General features: G+C 51.1%; 1 protein-coding gene across 2 annotated transcripts in view; it reads left to right on the forward strand.

Moving 5' to 3' along the window:
- LOC134560617 (gamma-aminobutyric acid receptor subunit beta-4) overlaps window positions 1-21,320 on the forward strand; it is a 74,410-nt gene that overhangs the window by 4,469 nt on the left and 48,621 nt on the right. For both annotated transcript variants that reach the window (XM_063416792.1, XM_063416793.1), the window contains exon 2: window positions 590-678. In XM_063416792.1, the coding sequence (XP_063272862.1) occupies window positions 590-678 (89 nt within the window). The remainder of the gene's footprint in view (window positions 1-589; window positions 679-21,320) is intronic.

Here is a 21,320-nt window from a genome sequence, read left to right on the forward strand (position 1 = left end):
TGACACTGCAGGGTGCCTGCTGGGGGCCACTTGTGTAGTGGGGACCTTGGGACATGCCAAGGCTGTGCTGGCTGATGTAAGAGCTGGAGCAAGAGCCCAGCTCGGCTGAGGAAGGGAGTGAGACCTGCAAGAGAGAGACCACGCACAGCCCAGGGGACAGAAAGGACAATTTCTGTTGGTGTCCCCTCTATGGGCAGGACACAGGGCAGCCCCCCGTGTGTGTGGGTCAGTGGCCAAGTGCTCACTGAGCGGGGCACAGCAGGACGTGGGGTGTTTACACCAGAGGGGCACCAAGGGACAGAGCTTGGGGTGCCCTGGACTCAGTGAGAGCCACAGAAGAGGAGCCAAAACACTGCTGAGACTTCTGAGCACCTCCCAGGATGGCTGTGGGGCCCTGTGGGGCTTGTGGGCATGTGGGGGGCTGAGAGCTGTGCCAAGGACAGAAAACACGAGTGAGAGAGAAAACAGAGAGGCTCTGCCCATGGCTGAGGTGTTCTGGTGCCCTGGGGTGTGAAGGGTGCTGAGGTACCTGTCCAGGACCTCCGGTGCCACACAGGATGACGAGCTCTCTCTTCTTTTTGTCTTTCAGCCCCTCCACTGGAAATATTTCTGTGGTGAAAGAGATTGTGGACAAACTGCTGAAGGGCTATGACGTCCGCCTCAGGCCTGACTTTGGAGGTACAGTGAGGGGCCGGCTGTGGGGAGCGGGGCAGGGACGGGCAGGGGGACAGGGACAGCCAGCAGGGCAGGGATGGCCAGGGGGACAGGGAGAGCCAGTGAAGCAGGGACAGCCAGTGGGGTTGGGACAGCCAGTGAGGTGGGGATGGTTGGTGAGGTGGGGACGGCCGGCAGGCAGAGCCTGCTCCGTGTCTGTGCCGCCCCTCGGCCACTCAGCACACACAGGCTGCAGGGAATGCTCCCCTCAGGCATCTCCAACCCTCACGTCCTCATGGCCTCCTCCCTCACGTTTCTTTCACCCGTCTTGCTTTTCCTTCTCCTCTCTTTCCACCATCAGCGGTCTCTGAGACAGCTGTGTTGTCCATGGTGTGATGTTTCTGGGGATGTTTTGCCACAACAGAGACACTCAGCTTTTCCTCTGCTCCAAGCTTTCCTCCATCACAGACAACAAGTCATCCCTCCTCCATTTCTGCTCCCAGTGCCAGATATTTTGGCTCTTTTCCCTGCAGAGGGTCGAGGTGATTGCTGGTGGGGCTGTTGGTTGGCCTGCAAAGCTGCTCCCTCTGCAACAGTGAGGCATAAAATATTCCCTGGGGAGCTGGTGGCCTGGCTGCCATTCAGCAGGAGGTGCAAGGGTCTTCAATTCCTCCCTTGGGTCCTGTGAGCAACCAGGAGAATCACAAGGGCCTGGTGGAGATGAAATGTGGAAAATCTCTGGGCGCTGTCGTGTTCCCAGGTCTAGATGAGGTCCAGTTCTTGGAGAGGAGCAGGCACTGGAAAAGCACAGGGAGAGGGATTTGATGACTTCTGAGCTCAGCCTGCCAAGCTTGGCTGTTTGAAGTCTTTTCTGGGTGAAGCCATTTCCTCCTCATGAGGAGATGTGTGGGGTTGGGGATGCTCAGGCCACAGCAGGACAGCTGCTTGTCAAGGTGTCTCTCTCTGTAGGACTGAAACAGGCTCATGCCTGTGCTCTCAGGGGGAAGGGAGACCAGGGACAATTATCTAGTGGTTCAAGGGAGCAGTTTTCTCCCAGGGCTGATCCATAGTTCTTAGAAGCTGGGAGTGGAGGAATATCCTCACTGATTTCGTCAGGTTTTGAAGGCACCCTAATGTGTCGCTGCTTCCCATGACCAAACCCGTCTCTCCTTGAATCCTCTGGTTTCCCTGCACCTCACCCAGACCTGCCCCATGCACTGACCACTCTGTACCCATCAACAGACACTCCCTTCCATGCCCACAGACATCATCCCCACTGCCCTCATCTCCTTGTTCTACCCTGTGGTGGAGCAGGGGCTTTCAGGTGGCAGCAAAAGCTGCTGGACCCTGGCCTCAGGGAGGGCTCTGGGGCAGGGGAGATGGTGCCCATCCCTCCACAGTGCTCAGGAGCATCTGGGTGATCAGCGAGACTCTTTGGATGCAGCATTCGGCAGGCAAACAGGGGTTCCAAGTCTTCCCTCTCTCCTGTGGACGTGGGATATGGCTGGCTTTGATTTAAAGGCTTTGCCCAGCAAACATGAAATGTCCCTATTACCTGGCCAGCCCTGATCACGGAAATTGGTGCAGTCACATTTTATGAGGGGGAGAACCGTGGAGATGACATAAAACTGGAAGGAGAGGCACGGTGTAAAGCCACGGCGCTGACTGTGGTACGGTAAAGCAGGAGCTGAGCTGGCTCCGCAGAGTCACGGAGCAGAGGCAGCCGTGGGCTGGGGGTCCAGCAGGTTTTGTTTGCTGATTCCAGGTCCCCAGGGCATCCAGGGCAGGGGCCCAGCCCTTCCCTCAGTGCAGGGCTCTGCTGACCCTGCCAGATCTGTGCGCTGCTGGGGCTGGGCGAGGCAGGCACTGCGTCCTCCCGGGCTGCAGGAGGGATGGGGCTGGGCAGCCATGGCATTTGATTTGATTTTACTCTGAATTTCCTCAATGCAAGCTGCATTTCTCTTTACTTAAGCAAAGAAATAGAACTATGGCCATAACCCCCTTCCCTGTAATTGCCTCGCTGTTGCCCTTCACCCTTTCTTGCCCTTCACCCTTTCTTGTCCCTTTGCTCATGAGTGCAAGGTCCTGGTGGGGAGCACCCTGGTGCTCCTGGTGCCCAAACTATCAGCATCCCTGGCTCCCTCCCCCAAGGACAAGCTTATCCAGGCAAAATTCCTGCAGCATTTCCAGCTGGGCTGACACAAGAGTCTGGAAGCTGGAGATCATTGGTGTTATAAGGCCAGGGGAAAGGGGTGGAAGTACTGCTGTACCCAGAGCTCACCAGTTCTCCGGGGTTTTGGATCAAACCCATTTCTAGGAGAAATCCAGTGGGATCATGCCAGGAGGGGTCTAACCCTGTATGGCTCCCAGTCCATCCGCAGTCCTGCTGTGGAGAGGGTGAAGCTCTCCCCAGTGGGTTGTGTGCAGCTGGCACGGCCATAGGACCCCCAGGAACAGCGTGAAGTTGTATCAGGGGAGGCTCAGGTTGGAAATTAGGAAAAGGTTCTTTCCCCAGAGGGTGATTGGAACCTGGAATAGGCTCCCCAGGGCTGCCAGAGCTCCAGGAGCATTTGTACAATGCTCTCAGGCACAGGCTGGGGTTTTTGGGGTGTTCTGGATAGGGTCAGGAGTTGGACTTGATGATCCTTGTGGGACCCTTCCTGCTCCAGATGTTCTGTGATTTTACGGAAAAGGAATGGTTTGGGCAAAGTCCTGGGAGCTGTGTGTGTGCAGCCCTGCTGTCTCCAGGGCCATGTGGGACTGGACTGAGCTCCAGTTCCAGTATCCTGAGGGCTGGGCTGTTCTCCAGGACTGCCCTGTGCTCCACCTGGACTGTCCTGCCACCCCTCCTCTGCCTTCCAGCCAGGCAAAAAGGGTGTGAGCCCTCTCTGTGAGGGGAGGTGATCCCACCATGCAGTTAGAGTGAGTGGGAATGGCCAAGGTGACACCTTGGAGGGGTGGCAGGTCCTGCTGGGAGCCCCGTGCCCTAAAGGGATGTCATGGAGCTGTCTCAGGGCTGGCCAAGGGTGACCAGAGGGTCTGGCTGGACAGAGAGCTGCCTGCCCAAGAGGAGAGGACTGGAGCAAAGCAGCTGCCACTCAGCTGCCCATGAACCAGGGTGAGCTGTGCCTCTAAAGCCAGAGCCTTTGGCTCTCTGTGGCTCAAGGATGAGGCACTGGGGGCAGGAAGGTCACAGCAGCCAGTGCTGGGTTCCCTGGAGGTGTGGGCACAGCAAGGCCCTTCCCAGACAGATTCCCATGTGAGAAATGCAACCCACAAACGTGAGGAACCAGTCTGGCTTCCCTTCCTCCCTTCCCTGCTCTTTCCTGCCTGCTTTCCCCATGTTTTCCTTCTGCAGCAAGGTTCTTTCCTTATTGCCATCCACACCAGTGACAGTCACCCTGCACTGTCCCCACCCTCTTGGCCTTGTGGACAGTGTCCCACCTCCACGACCTGGGGTGTTTCCTCCATTCACTCCTGCCTGTAGAGCAGGAGGAACTGGGATCCTTTGGATGGCAGAACCTGTTCCCATGTGCCACTTGCCATGGTGAGGCAGTTCTTGCCCCTCACAGTCTTTCTAAAAAACCCCAAGGCTCATCCCAGCACCTCCACCCTGCCCAGGATGTGGTGCTGCCACAGCTCCAAACACAACTTGCAGCTCCCCAGTCCTCTTTATTTTTTTTTTTTTTTTTTTTTTAAAAAGAGAAAGAGAACTCCGCCTAATGCCAAAAGGAGGACAGGCCTGCTGGGGATTGCAGTTCACTTTTTAATTTTGAGATGCCTCGTTAGCTCTGGGCCGAGCTGAGTGGCTGAGAAGCATCAGCCACTCGCTCTCCTCCCTCTCCCCCACCCCCTGGAAACCCATCAGGCCGATGAGCAGGTCGGCTCTCAGGGGTGGTGCCGTGGCAGTGAGTGCCTGTGCTCACCTGGGGAGCTCGGCTGAGTCGCGGGACACTGAAAGGGAAAGCTGGAACTGTGTGGAGATGATGGGAAAATCTGGTAGCAGCTCCACTGGAAAGCCGTGCTGGTTAGGTGGGAGCAGCCTGAGGGACTGTCCCCAAGCCCTGGAGTGTCACACCGTGCTGGAGAGACGTGGGACAGTGCCAGGGTGGGACATGCAGGGACCACAGGGCTGCTACAGGAGAGGGCCTGGGGCTGAGGGGACAGGAGGGGTCATGGCAAACAAGTCTAAAGGGTCTGGCCAGGGCTGTGGTAGGGATCTGGAGCAGCCTTCAGGAGGGATGTGCAGGGAGGAGCAGGATGCAGCCAGGCCTCCAGAAGGGAGATCTTTGTGCCTGTGGTACTGCAAGACCAGCAAGAAGGCAGAGAGAGGGTTTTGGGCTTTGGGACAGCACAAGGTTCTCACAGGGACATTAAATCACAGATGGGTGCCATCCAGCTGGCCCTGAAGGATGGACAGTCTGGGGGGTGATTAAACAGCACACTAATCACACCACGAGCCAAGCAGGATGTTCATATTTTAGGACTGGGTGAGCAGGGGATGCTGCAGAAAATGTCTGGGAATCATTGCAGAGCCACGGGCAGGGAGCTTTCAGAGCAGCACCCTGGCTCTTCTAAGTGCTCTTAGGCACTCACTTTCAGAAGCATTAGCTCCACAGGAGAAAAAAAAGGGGAAAAAAAGTGAAAAGAAAGCAAACTAAGATCATATTTGCCCCAGGGTAGAGAAGGAAATGAAGAAATGGCAGGAAGATCCTGCTTGAGCTCAGTGACTCAGCTGCTCTCTGTTGGTGCAACGTTTCCAGCCCAAAACTTTACAAGAGTCCCAAGCAGATGGCTCTTTGTGGTTTTCCAGCATCATTTGCAGGTCTTGGTGGCCAAAAGCAAGGTGAGGGCACTCTCTGCTCCTCGCTGCCAGCCCTCCAGGAGTGCAGGGACCCTGGGGTTTCTCCTGGGGGTATGCAAGTGTCTGGAAATGCCAGGTGAAAACAGAATGACCGTGAAGCCCTTGGGATTGCACAGTAAATCCTGGGTGTTCATGCCTGTGGACCCAGCAGCTTTCCCTGGCCCCTTTTGCATTCAATCTTCCCTAAGAAGAATTAGCACTTAAGGGGTGTTGGGTTGAAATGAGCCTGTGTCCTGCTCCTCATCTGCTCTGTGTCATGGCTGAGGCTTCCCAGCTCTCCTCATCCTCATTTGGGATATGCAAACCCCTCTTTGCAGCAGTAACTTGGCCTTCCTCCTTCCTGTCCCCTGCCCCTCCTGCTCTCAGCTCCTCTCTGCTCCCTCACACCTCCACCCTCCTGGGCACCCAGTCCTGCTCCCGTGTCCTGTTTATCCCACATTCAGTGGAGCTGGGGGTGAAATCCTCAGCCTTTCCCTGTGTAACAGCATCACTTGAAAGCCAGAATTGTAAAAATAAATGATTGCTGATGCATAAAGTGTTGCAGTGAAGCATCGTCAGTGGTTCGGGGCTCCAAAACTGGCTGGGCTGAGCGGCTGCACGGGCTGGCATGGACACAGCAGGGGATGGGGGCTTGTGTTATTTCCCTGGCCCCCCAGCCCTGTGTGCCTGGGAAACAACTGTTCTTAGTGGTCCTGTGCTGAAGGAATGGGAATTTGGTTTCTTCCGTGGTCAGAGCTGGTGGTACTGTTAAAGCCTTCATGAAAATGTCTCTGTTTTCCATTGCACGTCGGGTGGTGTTTTTTTTCCAGGCAGCTAGCTTGCTTTGGATTTTTGAAGGGGAGGGGGGAAAATTTTAGGAAAAATTGTTCAAAAATTTCTGAGAACAAGCCAAAGGGGTACATGCTAGGGGTTTTTTTCCTGTCCTAAAATGTTGGGGGGGGTGAAACTAGCAGCACCACTGCAGGGCTGGCCCCTGTGCATGTGGAGCAGGCAGGTCCCCGGGGCCACCAGTGACCTGGCTGGCACAAGGGCTGTGTCCCCACTGCCTCTGGTGCCAGGGCAGCACCTCAGAGCAGTGATGCAGCTGCAGGAGGACCAGGGTGTGGGGCTGGAAGAGCACAGCGGGTGCTGGTCCTGTGCTGCCTCTCTGGGCGGCCACAGGAGCTGCTCACTTGCCTTTCTAGGCTTTGGTTCTGAGCTTTCCCCTCCTCTTCTGTGGCAAAAAATGTTTAAATCTCAGAGCAGCCAGATTCAATTTTCCTTTTTCTTCTGAGATGCCTTGAGCCAGTCCTTTTGGGGCAGGGAATTGAAATTTAGCAGGAAGGCTCTCGTCCCACCAGGGACAGCTCCTTCCCTGCCCGCAGGAGGACTTGCCCAGGGTTGGGCACGGGCTGAACCTGAAATGCTGCACTTCACAGAGCCTGACTCGGCCAGGAAATGTCACCCTTCTGTCCCCATGCCATGGCTGGGCAGAAGAGCAGCTCTGGGTTTGAAAACAGAGGGGTAATTGTGGATCAGGCTGGGGAAAGGAGTTAATTGGAGAAGGAGAGACAGAAGCTGTCAGGGAAGTCTGTAAACCCCGGTGTCACTCAAGGCCAAAGGAAAGGTGCCTACTAGGGCTGTCAGGAGTCCCACTTTCCTCCCTGAATAAAGAGCATTAAGAAAAGGCCATTCTTGGTCAGTAAAACTGGCTGCAGCTGTGCAGCCCTCGCTTCCTCCCCAGTTTATGTGACTTCTGGCTCCGGACCATGGGTCACATCCTCTCTAGGGCTAATCCAGAAGGAAGATGACAACCTCCTGCTGTTGTGTCTTACTTCATTAACTGAAGTGGCAGGAAATGAAAGGATCCCGTCCTTCTTGGGACATATGTGGATGTTAACACATTGCCACATGATGGAATTTCTATTTTTTTCACTTTGCTCTTTTTATATGAAATACATGCTGCCAAAAGGACTTGGAGGCTGTAAAGTCAGACACACAAGGCTTCAGAAAAAGCCAGAATTGGGGTTTCTCCAGGGATCTATATTTGTGAGGGTGCATCAGGAGGCAAGGTCCAAGAGTTGCTTCCTCCTGAGCGGCCCTACAGAGCACCAAGGTGCCATTTACACATGGAGCTGATTTTTCTCATTCCCTTCACCCCAGAAGGGGACAGGCTGGGGGCATGGCAGTGGGGACAGCTGAGGTGGCCACAGCAGGTGATTAGGGAGGTTGAGGTGATTGTTTGATGCTAGGCCTGGGACTAAGCACCCAAAGTCCATCTTGGACTTGTGCTTTCCTGGCTGTTTTGTGCCCAGACCTGCTCTCCACACAGCATCAGTTGTTTTTATGAGTGCTCTCAAGCACACCAGCACAGCAGGAGCTGTTCACATCTCTCCCCTGAGAAGCCAAAGGTGTCTCCTGCTGAGGGGTGCCCAGTGAAGGTGTGATTTTCCAGGATGCTGGGCAGCACTGGAGCCTGTTTGGAGCACAGCTCTTATCGATTTCCAGCTCCACAGCTGGGAGTGCTGAGCCCCAGTGCTCTGAGAGAGACACACAGAGTTCACCAAAATCCCTGAGCTTCGGTGGCTCGGGCAGGACAGAGCACACAGGAGCCCTGTGACACGTCCAGTCCTGAGGAACAGGGCTTAGCCACAAAAACACCTTCCCTTTCCTGTGGGCTTCCCCCTCACTCACTGCAGGGCAGGCAGGGACCCCACTGTCAGTGCTGCCCTCCTGCAAATCCATCCTCTGTCAATCAAGGAAAAGGAATGAGCGAGGATGCTGGGGACAGTTTAATTAAGAACTGGCTCCATAACATCCATTCAGCAGTGGGCATCCTTCCACCTTCATCCATTTTGTTTTCCTCATGATTTTGTTCTTAAGGGCAATAATATTTTAGGATATTAGAGCAGTCCCTTCCTCCAGTGTGACAGAGCTTGTGAACCTCTTGCTGCACATTGAACACCCTTGTGCATTCATGTGTGGCCACTCTCATTATCCTCCTTCCGAGGCAGGAATCCCTGGCACAGAGCAGTGGAGGCAGTTTTGGGAGAAGACAGCAATGGAGATGAGTTCCCCTGAGTCTCAGCCCAAAACTGGCCCTGGGTTTCTGAGCAAGCTTTGTGCCTGCCACAGAGCTGTGCCTGCTTTTCAGGATTTGGTGTCCAGCAGGGAACACGAAGTTTTGCTGTCCTCCATTCCAGTGTGCTTCCACTGGAACTGGAGGAGATGGTGATTCTCATGCTTATGCCCAAGCCTGTGTGGGATAAATGCATCTGGTTGCCCTTCTCCTTCCTTTTCTCCCTGGCCTGGTGCAGTCTCTCCCTGCAGCTCTGCTCAGGCCTTGACACAGCTGCTCTTCCAGTGCAGGGCACTGGGCTAGCAAGAACCTCTCAGAGACCTCTCTTAAAACCAAGATGTCATCATCATTTTAACTAAGATTTTATTCCAGGAATTTTGCTTCCACCCTTAGTCACAGTTTTTTTACATCAAGAAGCAATACATTCGAGTTACTGATTAGCAGAATAATTCCAATACTTCTTAATTAACTAACTGACTAAAAGGAAATTGTTGTTTATAGCCAGTCTGGATGATGTTTGCCACATCACCTGGACCCATGCTCCTCCCTGACAAACATCTACGTAACACTCACCATTTCTGAGATTATTCCTGCCAGTAAACTTGCCTTCGAGGGACTGCCACTGAAAGCAAAATGTGAAAGGAGTGTAAAATCCATTAGTAGAAGTCCTTTTGATTACTCAAAATATATTCCCACTGCCCTGGAGCTTGTTCATCAGAGCAGCTTTACATACCTGCATTGTTCCTCTCCTAAGACTCCCAGTATCCCAGTTAGGCAGAGAAGTATTTTTAATCCATATAACACGAAATAGAAGAGCCAAGGAATGTGCTGTAGTTTTAATGCTGTGTGTGCATGTGTCTTTTCTCACCTATGTCTGGTTCAAAAAAAAAAAAAAAGAGTTGGAAGCTGCTACAGTGTCAGGCTGGCTGGATATAAGAGGGTTTTTTGGTGGTACTGACAGTGTTTGGTTTTTAAAATCCATTCTTGCAGAGAGCCCTTGCTCCACCTTGCTGGAGGTTTTTATAGCTTGATATTTCATGTGAAATATCATGCACTTGTTAAAGCATGACCAGAACCATGGACAAGACAAAAGATGTGTTCAATGAGGGCACAAGGCCTTTCAGAGGAATTCACATCTCCTGTGTGAGAAAGGGCAAGGTTGGATGGTGGATCCCCATAGCACAGATTTAGCAGCTCAGTTAAACAGGTTTTCTGGAGATCCAGGGGTTGATCCTGTTCCCATGAGATGGAAGGAAGCAGAGCTCCTCTCCCTTCCTGCTGGGATGTGGGAGCACTGCTGTTTGCTTTGAGCAGAGCAGGAATTTCAGCCTGGCTTAGAAAGCACTGATCACACTGTTCCTATAGGCTGTTTTTCTGGTTGTGGCATTTATCCCTGGTTCTGTGTCACAGCTAAAAATTCTTTTTTTGCCTCTGATCCTTCCCCCCTCCCCTTCCTGTTTCTCCTGTTCTTTGCAGTCCTGCAGGAATAATGCTGTTAAATAATTGTGGTTGTGACAGGGGTGAGCCTCAGCCCAAGCCCCCGTGTCCAGAATTCCCCTCCCTAGACCTCAGGACCTCTTAGTTCAGCTCTGGGATGGCTCCGAGTGTAGTTCCAGAGAAGAGAGACTCTGTAAAATTACATCTTGTTGTTCCATATTTATTCTCCCTCAGTGGTTTCCATGTCAAACTTGCTCAGTTTACCAGTCAAAACAAGATATTTCTACCTGCCAGCTCTGCCAGCTCAGCCTGGGCTCTGGAAATCAAGCTGTGCTCTCTCTGCCCTGGACATCCTCACTCGCCAAAAAGGATTCTCAAATCAGGGCTGGATGTGATGTGGAGTATGCACAAATATAATTTGTTCTCGGGTGGTATTAAGGGCTCTGTGTGACAGATATCAGCAAGGCTCCTGTGCTGTGCAAATATTGACTAAAAAATCTTCCCCACCACCTGGGGGAGGATGGGCCACCACTGGCACCATTTTACACCATGGGGACACCCAAAGGGGGAATTTTTGGGGGCTGATGCCAAAAACCCACAGCAGCCCCAGGAATGGCACTGGGAACTCTGCTTCCTGCTGTTCTCTTTGTGAGAACAGACCTGAGCACCTCCTGAGCTCTGGGCCATTGCTTGGCCACCACACTGGGACCTTTCCTTCAGCTGTGGTGTCCTGTGGGTTCCCCACAGGGAACAGGCAGCTGAGCACACGTCTGGCTGCAGAGAAATGTCATGGTATAGCCATAGGAAAGGCTCTTAATTAACAGGCATTCATCTTGTTCACAAATAGTTCCTCTTCTCATGGAGGAAGCAGAGGGACTTTCCTCAGCACCCCTTCTGAGAAAACCTGAAATTTTGTAAATTTGATCATTGGCAAAATGTTTAAAAAACCACTGCATGTGGCAGAAAATATATTTACTGTGTATGATCATGTAATAAAGCACAAAAACCAGGCAGGGTGTCCTGCACTGCTTTCAGCTTTCACTCTTGGGCTTCTGCAGTGATATATTGACATATGATGTTGCATATATCATTGCATATATCAATATGATATATTGATTCCATGGTGTGAATTTGCTGTTTTTCTGTATTTATAGTTGACTTTTCATATGCTTTAACATCTTTTTTTTTCTAATTATCCAAAAGACACTTTGTGTCACTTTGAGAACCTTCCTTTTATTTTCTAGCTGCTTAAGCATCCCTTAACTATTATTGTTGAGAGCCTTGTTTTAAAAATGTATTAAGGGACATGAGTCCAGTTTAGACCCAGGGCTCTGGCCAGGCCCTTGACTCTGTCTGGATGGGTATTTTGCCAACAAGCCCAGATGTTTTCTGCATCAAAACTAGATCCAAGTCACTTTGACTTGGCAATTTGACCCTCTAAAATGACAACCCAGGGGCTGTCAGCAAGAAGGGACAGCAGAGCCCTCCCTGTCCCCGTGTGAGGCTCCACTGTGACCTGCAGAGCCATTCCAGCCACGGGGGGCTTTTATCTGTGACACAGCCCAAGAGCAGGGGGAGAAATAGGGTGACTGCCTTGGTTCCTGGGACACACTGTCACCCTGTGCTCCCCTTTGGGACAGCCAGCTGAGCTGGGAGAACTGCAGAGTGCTCCTTCCTCTTCCACAGCTCTGTGCTGCAGAGCCAGGATGGGTTTTGTGGCCAGCAGATCTTTCCTAACACACACCCTCAGCTACCTGGAGTACAAGGTTAGCTACAAGAGTCCCAAGCAGATGGCTCTTTGTGGTTTTCCAGCATCATTTGCAGGTCTTGGTGGCCAAAAGCAAGGTGAGGGCACTCTGCTCCTCGCTGCCAGCCCTCCAGGAGTGCAGGGACCCTGGGGTTTCTCCTGGGGGTATGCAAATGTCTGGAAATTCCAGGTGAAAACAGAATGACCGTGAAGCCCTTGGGATTGCACAGTAAATCCTGGGTGTTCATGCCGTGGATCCAGCAGCTTTCCCTGGCGCCTTTTTCATTCAATCTTCCCTAAGGAGAATTAGCACTTAAGGGGTGTTGGGTTGAAATGAGCCTGTGTCCTGCTCCTCATCTGCTTTGTGTCATGGCTGAGGCTTCCCAGCTCTCCTCATCCTCATTTGGGATATGCAAACCCCTCTTTGCAGCAGTAACTTGGCCTTCCTCCTTCCTGTGCCCTGCTCCTCCTGCTCTCAGCTCCTCTCTGCTCCATCACACCTCCACCCTCCTGGGCTGGAACACATCCCCTCAGCTACCTGGAGCACTTCTTGCTCTTCTCTTACACTCTGTGAGACTATTCCTGCTCCCTTTAGGGAGCTTGGTGCTGGTGAGACCACAGCAGGTGACGTCTCCAGGCCAGGGGAACCTTGTGCCAGGGGAAAAACCACATCCAGGGCTGCACTGGGCAGTTCAGTGGGTGATAAATAAAAAAGGGGGTGCCCATGGCAGTGGCAAAGCTCTGGGTGTAAGACCAGAAGCTGTCAGGCCAGGAGAGGAGGCCACCCAGGTCACAGATGTCACCTGGAGAAGGCCTGCAGGAAAGCCCACTCTCCTGGCCTCTGGAGAAGGATCTCAGCTTGGCAGGAAATTTTTGGAAGTGAGGGAGAGGGTATGCTATGAGCTGAATTCTTCTTTTTCTCCTCCTTTCACAGCAAAAATAGAACATTTATCACAAGTTCCCCTACATGTTTTTCTTCCCTATTGCACACTAGCTCCTTGCTAGTATTTGAAGCTCCAGAAAAAAGAAATTGATGAGTACTCAAGTTAATAATGTGTGCTTATTGTGTTGATGAATTGCTGGAGATGAATATATATGTAAAAGCTCTGCAAGATTCACTCATCCATGCATCCTGAGTGAAAGCAATTATTTTGGTGAGCAAATGAGACTTATTTTTATGTCTTAATAAAGAGGTTCTGGGCTAAAAGGCAACTTTTGTCCTGGACATTATTGCAAGTCAAGTCTTCCTGAAATAATGGAAACACCAGCACTGGGGGCTATCTTTCAAAAGTGAACATATCAGAATCCTTTTTCCTACCAAACTCTTGCAATTCTTGATTACCACTGAATTTTGTAAGATTTTCCCTATCTTCAGGCTGTTAAGAAAGGGCAGCACCACCTGAACAAAGCACATCCAAGAGCTTCAGAAACTGAGGGATAAAAACTTATCATCTCATGGGTGGCATTTGGAAAGGGGGAGGCTTGTTTTTAAGTATGTGCTTTGTTTCTCGTGATTCTTAACTGAGATATGAATTTAATGTGAATGTAATGATATTTTCAGGCCTGACTCACTCCATTTTTTCAATACTTGCCCTGGAAATTGTCCTGACTGCCCCTGGGCATAAACCTTGGGCATGGTGCAAGTTTAGCACCAGGTCCCAACCTGGCCATCCTATTCCTTCTGTTTTTCCCCCACGTGCTGGGGATGTCCAAGTGGATCCCATCCAGGAATCCTTTAAATTAAAATCCTTTAAATTTAAAATCCTTTAAAGACAAGAGTCTGTAAACAGTGATGAGGAGGTGTGACTAACTCATAAAAAAAATTGAAAACAGGGAGGAAAAAAGAGAAAACACCTTGTTGTTGTCACTTTGATAAAAATGACAAGTCCAGGTATTTTGTTGTTGTTACAAACACTTCTAAGACAGAGAAACAGATTTGATGTGAACAGAGGAGCTTGTGTTAACCCATTTAAATTAATTTGGCTCAGCTCATTTGCAGCTAAGGGGATTAGATGGCTCAGGATTTGGTAACGTTTTGAGAGTGTTTTCCCAGACAGGTCATTTCCTGCAGGCCAGGTCTGCAGTTGCTTTGGAGGAGGACATTTCCAGTGCACAGATGAGAGAGGCTCCTCCATGGAGAAAACATTCATTTTGGGTCAGCACCGTTGTGCCCCGAGTGGGCAGGTGAGAAGTGAGACATTCCAATGGGCAACCCGGGAGAAACTTCCACAGCTGCCATGCAGGGAAAAGTGCTAAATCACCTGTGGGTGTTCTGGAACCCCACCAGAGGGGTGGAGTGTCCTGTGGAGGGAGGGAGGGGCTGTGATGCCTTGGGAAGGTTGACCTGGAACAGAGACTGCACAGAGCTAGAGAATAAAGCAGGGATTTATTGGAAGGATCCACCTTGGGCAGGACAGGGCCTGGTCAGGGCTACACCCAAGGTGGACCCAAAATGGTCACAAAATGGACAAACGGTCACGAGGTCTCACACTTCGATAAGTGTTGGTCTATTTGCATATTGGGGTTTAATTGTCCAATTCCAACTGCAGGCTGTGAGGTCCCATCCTTCTTGTTCCTCCCTCCAGCCACCCTTGTTTGTGCTTTTGGGACTGAAAGTTGTCCTTGGTGTGCAGCAGGAGAAGGATTTGTTTTGTGTCCCTGCTGTGTGCAGAGCTGAGTGACCCTGAGTGTGAGCTCAGAGCTGCACCCTGGGCAGCACAGAGCCTGAAATACAGGGAAAATAAAACTCAAGGCATCAGCTGGGTGCTGTGGGATGGGATGGGATGGGATGGGATGGGATGGGATGGGATGGGATGGGATGGGATGGGTGTCGCACATATAGCAGCACTGCCCCTGCCATTGGGGGTGGTTTGGCCATGAAGAGGAGGGTGCTGCTGTGGTTTTCCAGGTGTTTTGCTGCACTTCTACCTGCTGGCTCTGCAAGGAGTGTTGTGATGCTGGGGAAGGGATCCAAGCGCTTGGGGTTCAGCCCTGCTTTAAAACCTGTGTGCCTCTGTGGGCATTGTAGCACCAGGAGTGGTACAGAAATTGAACATTTGGTGTTGTTAAGGTTGTTTTTGAGGATGTGATGTGTTCTGCTCAGAGACTGACCTGGGGAGCTGGAGATGGGGCAGCTGCCTGTGGTGTGTGCTGGGACATGATTAAATATCCTGCTTAGTTTTGCACCCAGGGGTTCAAAATATTTCATGTCTGCATGAAATCCTTTCTGAAGAGCTGCCCCTTCAAAAGGAGTGTAACAGGTGCTGGGCTGGAAAAGGAGGAGCAGGAGGGTGCCAAAGGCTCCTGAGCCTGGAGGAGCAGAGGCTCTGGCCGTGCCCTGGCTGCCTCTGGGACATGGGGTAAACACAAGCTCTGAGCGCCTGAGTAAAAGCAAAAGGCCTGGGCTATTCCTGAGTCCAGCAGAGCTTCCCAGGCAGGCAGAGCTGTGCCCCAGGGCTGCTCTGGCTGGGCCCCTGGAGAGATGCAGTTGCCTGCCAGGATCCTGACAGAGGTAGGAGGGAAGTCTTCTCAGGTGGAGCGGTGTGGGGGTGGCTGATCAGCGTGGGCACAATGCTTCACGCTGCTGCTGGGGAGAAGAAGCCTGGCTCGTGTTGCTTTGCTGTCACTCTACGACAGGCACTTGCTTGGCAAGCCCTGCTGTCCTCCTGCTGCTTCTCTTGGAGGGGACCTGGAGGGACCTGGGATGCTCAATGTCTCTGCTCTCCTGGGATTTGCTCAGTGTAAACACAGGGAAATGTGATATTTCACAGTGCCAGCTCTGCAGAGAGGGATCCAAGAGGAGAACACCAAGTGTGTGCCCTGCAGACTGCAAAGCCTCGGGGCTGGTCTGTGTGGGTGCCCTGGGGGACACGGGGAGGGCCGGTGACCCATCCTCCAGGAGGTTGGAGCGCTGCCTCCATCTCCCAAGGGTCTGGATCCACATTCTGCACTGTCCCTGCTCCCACAGAGAATCCAGTGGCAGCGACATCCCTGCAAAGCAGGCTGGCCATGGTCTCAGCTGGGCACTGCCAGCTCTAAGGGATGGATGGGAGCTGGCACTCTCCTCTTGGTAAAGTTGCTCTTAAAGAGTTGATTGCTTGGACCCACTGGTCAATGCCAGATTGATGGTGATCAGTTCTGGTGATGCAGTTGTGTGTCTCTAAATTAGAGCTTGGCAAACCTGAGAACTTATTTTCCTCTAGCTTTGTTGTGACCTTACCAAATCTGGCCAAGAGATTCACAAGCAGAAGCTGTTGGAAGACTGTTTTCATCACTGAGGATGAAACAGCTTTAAAAACCTATCTCTTGAATATTGACCTAGGCCTCTTCCAAGAAGAGATGATGTTCTGAGGAGTCATTAACATTGTTTTAATGCTGAGAGCCCTGTGGGTGTGTGTACAGGTGCTCTGCTGGACTGGGTCCACTGGCAGTCCAGATGCTGTCAGGCTTGGTGTCTACTCTCTTGTTCCATTTTTAAGCCTGTACATTTGAGACCTTGTTTTTATTCAGCTTGGGTAGCTGTCTACCAACATCTTTTAAAATCAACCTTGATTTAGCTTCCTCTGTAATCCCTCAATCCCTCTGGGACAACCTTTACGCTGTTTTTGCAGCCAGCTGATTGTTCTCTCTCACTTCCAAATTTCCATGGGATATTTGCCATATCCCACTCTAATACCTACTAATCCATTAAAAATACCCATGAGATAGATTAGGTGATCCACTGTGCCTCACAGATTGTGCTCCTTAACTCTCTGCTTCCCCTGGAGCAATCACAGAATGGGTGCTACATCTGCCCTGGGAAAGCACTGTTCCTCCAGAAGGATCCCTCAGCACTGGCTCAGGAGCAGGCACAGTTTGCTTGAGAAAATGTTCTGTGACTGTTCAGATCCACAGGGAGACTTCATGTGACAACAGGCTGGGACTGTGGCTGCTGTTGTGCAGGTTAACCTGTGTGTTTGCAAAGAGCATCTCAAGGAGCTGTGCTGGCAGGAACAGAGGTCAGCTCTGCCCGCTCTGTGAGGGCTGTGGCTCTGGTTCCTCACTGAGCTGCAGCCTCATTGCTTGCACCATATTCAGGCTTGGATATTCCAGAAGTCTGCCTAAGAGCTGTGCTGTGGTTGTGCCCTTCCTCAGATGTTCCATTCTGCCTTTGTGCTGTCCTTGATTTCACCATCCTGGTGAGAGCTTCCTGCAATGTGCCATTTTCCTTGGGAAGTTCCAAGTCTTCCCCTTTCTTAAATAAATATTTCAGGTTCATTTGTCTGACTGGATGAGGTGACAATGCCAGGATGCCAGGAGAGAATGACACAGGATGGAAATCCTCAATATCCTCCTTTCACAGGGTGGTGCTGTGCCTGGTGTGGTGTAGATGGATGGAATCCATGCCAGGGCTAGGCAAAATCTCATTCTGTGCATGGGCCCAGTGGTACAAAAAGGGCAAAGCACTCCCTAAAGGAGTATGGGAAAGTGTGGGAAACCTGTCATACACAAAGAACTGTTTTCTGCCAGACCTCCTTGGAGAGCAGGTGCAATCTCCATGGGAACAGTGGTGGTAGAGATCCCTCCTGCCCCTGCAGGACCATGAATCCATGGGGATAGAGCAGGCATTGACATCCCCAGATGACCTGGAGGCCAGGGCCCCATCTTTTAGATCCAAAATCCACCGAGAGATTCCTCAGCAGTGACAAATCCCTCATAAAACCTGTCCCCCCCCACAGCAAAAAGCCGATGTTGGGTTTGCTGACTTGTCTTGAGACCATCTCGCCTTCTGGTAATGTATAACAGTGCCTAAAAGTGTAAAGCCATGGAAGGCTTTGCCCTTTTAAACCCGAGGGATTCCATGGGGTGAGCTGCTGGGAGTAGAAAGAGAGATTCAATATCATCCTCTGAATGTGTTTGATGCTTCTGGCTGTGGTGCTAAACCTGGCAAAAGGAATGCACAACATTGGCTGTGGATGGGAGAGAGATCATGGAAATAAGAGTGAAAAAACCCCCCAAAAAACCAAAAAAAAAGTAGGAAAAGGATTGGAAAGTGTTAAATGGATGTTTAAACCTAGATTTTATTGGAAAAGTTTGAGTAGGTTCTTAAGGGACCCTGCTGAACTTGGTGCTTCTAGATGTCACTGCAAATCAGAGATGCTGGATGAAAGTGCTTCCCAGAACATTTCTGCTTTCATGATACATGGTCAACTTTTCTTGTTCCTCAAGCAATGTTAACAATAAGCTGAGTTTGTGCTTGATGCTGTACATAGTCTAAAATAAAAGGAAAGGAACAGGAAAATCAGTGTTGGAATACCTTTTTATGATTTGGCTTGTGTCGCCTGCTGGGCTGGCATCTTTTAGACGTTCTCTCACTGCTGTAGCAGAGCCTCAGTCCTGAGATCTGTAAGCACAGCTATTATGCAGACAGCAATTTGTGAACTCCTCTTGCAATCTTCCTGTGTGCTGAAAACCCAGGAGCGTTTCCATTCTGCCTGCACTGGAGTGTAGTAAATTTGAGTGTCCTGACAGCAGGCTGGCCTCTGAGTTATCTTTTGGGTGGTTTCAAAAAACTACAGCACAGGACTAATTAGTCCATCAGCCAAAAATTATTCAAGGCTATCTGTTTGGGGAGGGCCAGAGGGAGATTTATGAAGAGGATGAATGTTTTCATCCTGGCAGCAGCTCCTCAGCCAGCGGCGAGCCCAGTGCTGGATGTGCCTCCTTCTGCACCTCCAGTTACCTGGGAGCTCTTGGCTCCCACCTAACCACGTCTGTCAGGCCTTGTGTAAGCAACCCTTGGCTGCACGTAGCCGTGACGTGGGCCCTGGGTCTGAGCTGTAAACACCAAGCCAGGCTGCCCCGAGGTTCAGTGCTGGGAACAAAGCAGAGGCAGTGGCCTGGGCAGGCCATTTTCTGCAGCAGGAACGAGCAGATGCTGAACGCTCCTGCCTCGTTCAGCAACGTGGAGTGAAGATTGAAGGGAAAAGTCCTGGCGGTGGAATGGCAGGCTGTGTGCTGGTGGTGCCTGTGGGGACACTGAGATGGCCCCAGGTGCTGGTCCTGTTGGGTGGGGGGTCACTGGAAATGCAGGAGAGGCGCAGCAGTGCCAGGGTCCTTCATCAGCAAACCTGGCCCTCATCCTGCCTGCCTGTACCGCCCTGTCTGTGCACAAACTCTTCCACCAGACAGTCCAGGGCAGCCTTGTCTGGGGCTGGCTGTTTTGGGGCTGCCCTTCAGCTTCTGGAGGGTTTGGAGTGAGGAGCAGGGTTTTGCATGGATGGAATCTCATGCCTCTGGGTATTTACCATTGCAGGGTAAGGCACAGACCTGTTCTATATGTGGGTTTAGTAACTGAAGCCTCTAATTTTCTCTGGTTGGCTTTGTTTACTCAGCAGAAGACCTAAAAGCAGCTTTCGTGCTGCTGCAGGGATCTCAGAGGCTGGTGATGCCACAGGCAGGGTGCAAGCAGGGAATGCTGAGGCTCATGCACAAAGCTGTCTTGAATAATTTCTCCTCTTGTCCAGAAGAGACAGGGCTGTGCTCCCTCCTGCTGCACACGTGATGCACTCCAATGGCAGGAGCTCAGCTGCCCCTTTGCCATCTCCAACCTCCTACACAGAGTGAGCAGCTCCCAGGATGGGTGCAGCAGGTTTGCAGATGTTTCTGTGGTTTTAGGAGGATTCTGTACTCGAGAGGTTGATTTTTCTTTTGTCTGTACGAGCGTGTTGTTGCTTCAGTGGCTGGTTTGTGGATACCAGGCTTTAAAATAGAGATGTAGACAAATTGGCAAAAGGCCAGAGGAGAGCAGCACTAATTGTCAGAGCTTTAGAAAACATGACCTCTGAGGAGAGGTTGAAGAAATCAGGTGCATTTAATCTAGACAAGGCAGTATGGGTGGGGGAGGGAGGGGGATGTCGTGGTTTCTCAGAACATAAAAGCTGTTGTTAAGGAAGGATGATTGATTTATTCTTTCACTGTCGTGGAGGGAGGGGGGAATGATGAGACCAAACTACATTTAAACTGCAGAGAAGGCTTGGTTTGGGTACCTAGGAAAAGCTTTCAGTGCAGTGAAATGCGGGAAGGTGTTGTTCAGGGAAGCTGTGAAATTTCTGACACCCTGTTAATGCCTTTGTTCCTGTAGTTCAGACTAAAGGGTGATTTTCAGGCTGATCCCTGTCCCTCAGCAACTGCAAACCTTGGCTCTGCCAGCAGTGCCGAGTTCACGTGGTCAGAGATGCAGGAACCAGGAACCTTGAAGCGCTGGCTGGAGTTCATAAAAATGATGTGGCTTCAGTGGACCATAAATCGAGCTCTGTTCACCTTCCCACAGGTCTGGAGTCTTTTTGGCTGTGTCTGTGTTGCAGTCGGAGATCTGAAGGCAGAGGAACCCAAGCTTGCTCTAGTGTTAACTTCCTTGGGTAGGAGGGAAGAGGGGATGGGTTGGACCTTAGCTCAGAGCAGTTGCCTGAGTGATCACCCCCTGTTTCACTGAATTTTGTGCTCTGGCCTTCAGTGAGCTCTGCAGGCTCAGAACCAAGCTGAGTTCTGGGAGAGATGTCCCAGTCCAAGCTGTGTTCTGGGAGAGGTGTCCCAGTCCAAGCTGAGTTCTGGGAGAGATGTCCCAGTCCAGGCTGCCATCACCTCTGGCTGGAGTGCAGGAACACACAGGCTTGGAAACACAACCTTTCCTCTACACTTGTGCTGAGTTATTTCTGTTAGCAATGTGACTCCAGGTGCTGGGGGTTTATGCATTATAAAATAAAATATGAAAGTAATAACTGGTTGCTGGGAAAACACTACAGATTAGCACAACTTGTTCTCTACCTTGACGGTGTTTATATTTGACAAGTATCACTTGCAGAAAAAGGACAGGTTTTATTATAACTTGTTCTCTGCTTCCCTTCCAACTTCCTGAGTGCATTATTCTCAGGCATCAAACTACTTTCAGGACAAAATGCTGATGAACTCTCCAGTGGTGGTGAGAAACAGGGATGTGTGAGGGTGCCATTCACTGGTAAAAGTGGCAGAATTTCTCACACTCCCTCACTTGTGATCTTGCCTACAAATCCTTTCCAGGCAGAAGCTTTTTCTTTAAGGGGAGAGAGTCTACCTCTTTATACCCACTGGCAAGGCACAGATAAAACATGGGCCTTTAATATCAGGTTTACTTTTTCTGCCCTGTCTCAGATCCACAAATGCAGAGTTCTGTCTCTTCTGGACCAATCCACAGATGACGTTATCCCATATTTGAAATACCCTACTTTTGTATCCCTCTTGCCTGAAGCTATTAACATTGGCAGAATTGATGTCCTTTGTTTATTTTTCTGTACTACTTAAAGTCTGAATGTTGGGCACCAGCTGGCCTGGTTTTCCATTGGGCTGCACTGAGAGTCAGGGCATATTTTTGTGTTGGCTGTGTCCACACTCCTGAATCCCTGTCCTGAGCAGGCTGGGAGCCAGCCTTCACCACAGGGCTGGAGGAGGTGAAATGGCTCCCCTGGCATCAGGATAAGGTGGGTGCAGTAAAGGCAGGACCTGCATTTCTTTGTTTGTGGGACAGTCACACGCAGAAGCCCATG

This window comes from Prinia subflava, chromosome 20 (genome assembly GCF_021018805.1).
Source record: "Prinia subflava isolate CZ2003 ecotype Zambia chromosome 20, Cam_Psub_1.2, whole genome shotgun sequence".
Lineage (NCBI taxonomy): Eukaryota > Metazoa > Chordata > Aves > Passeriformes > Cisticolidae > Prinia > Prinia subflava.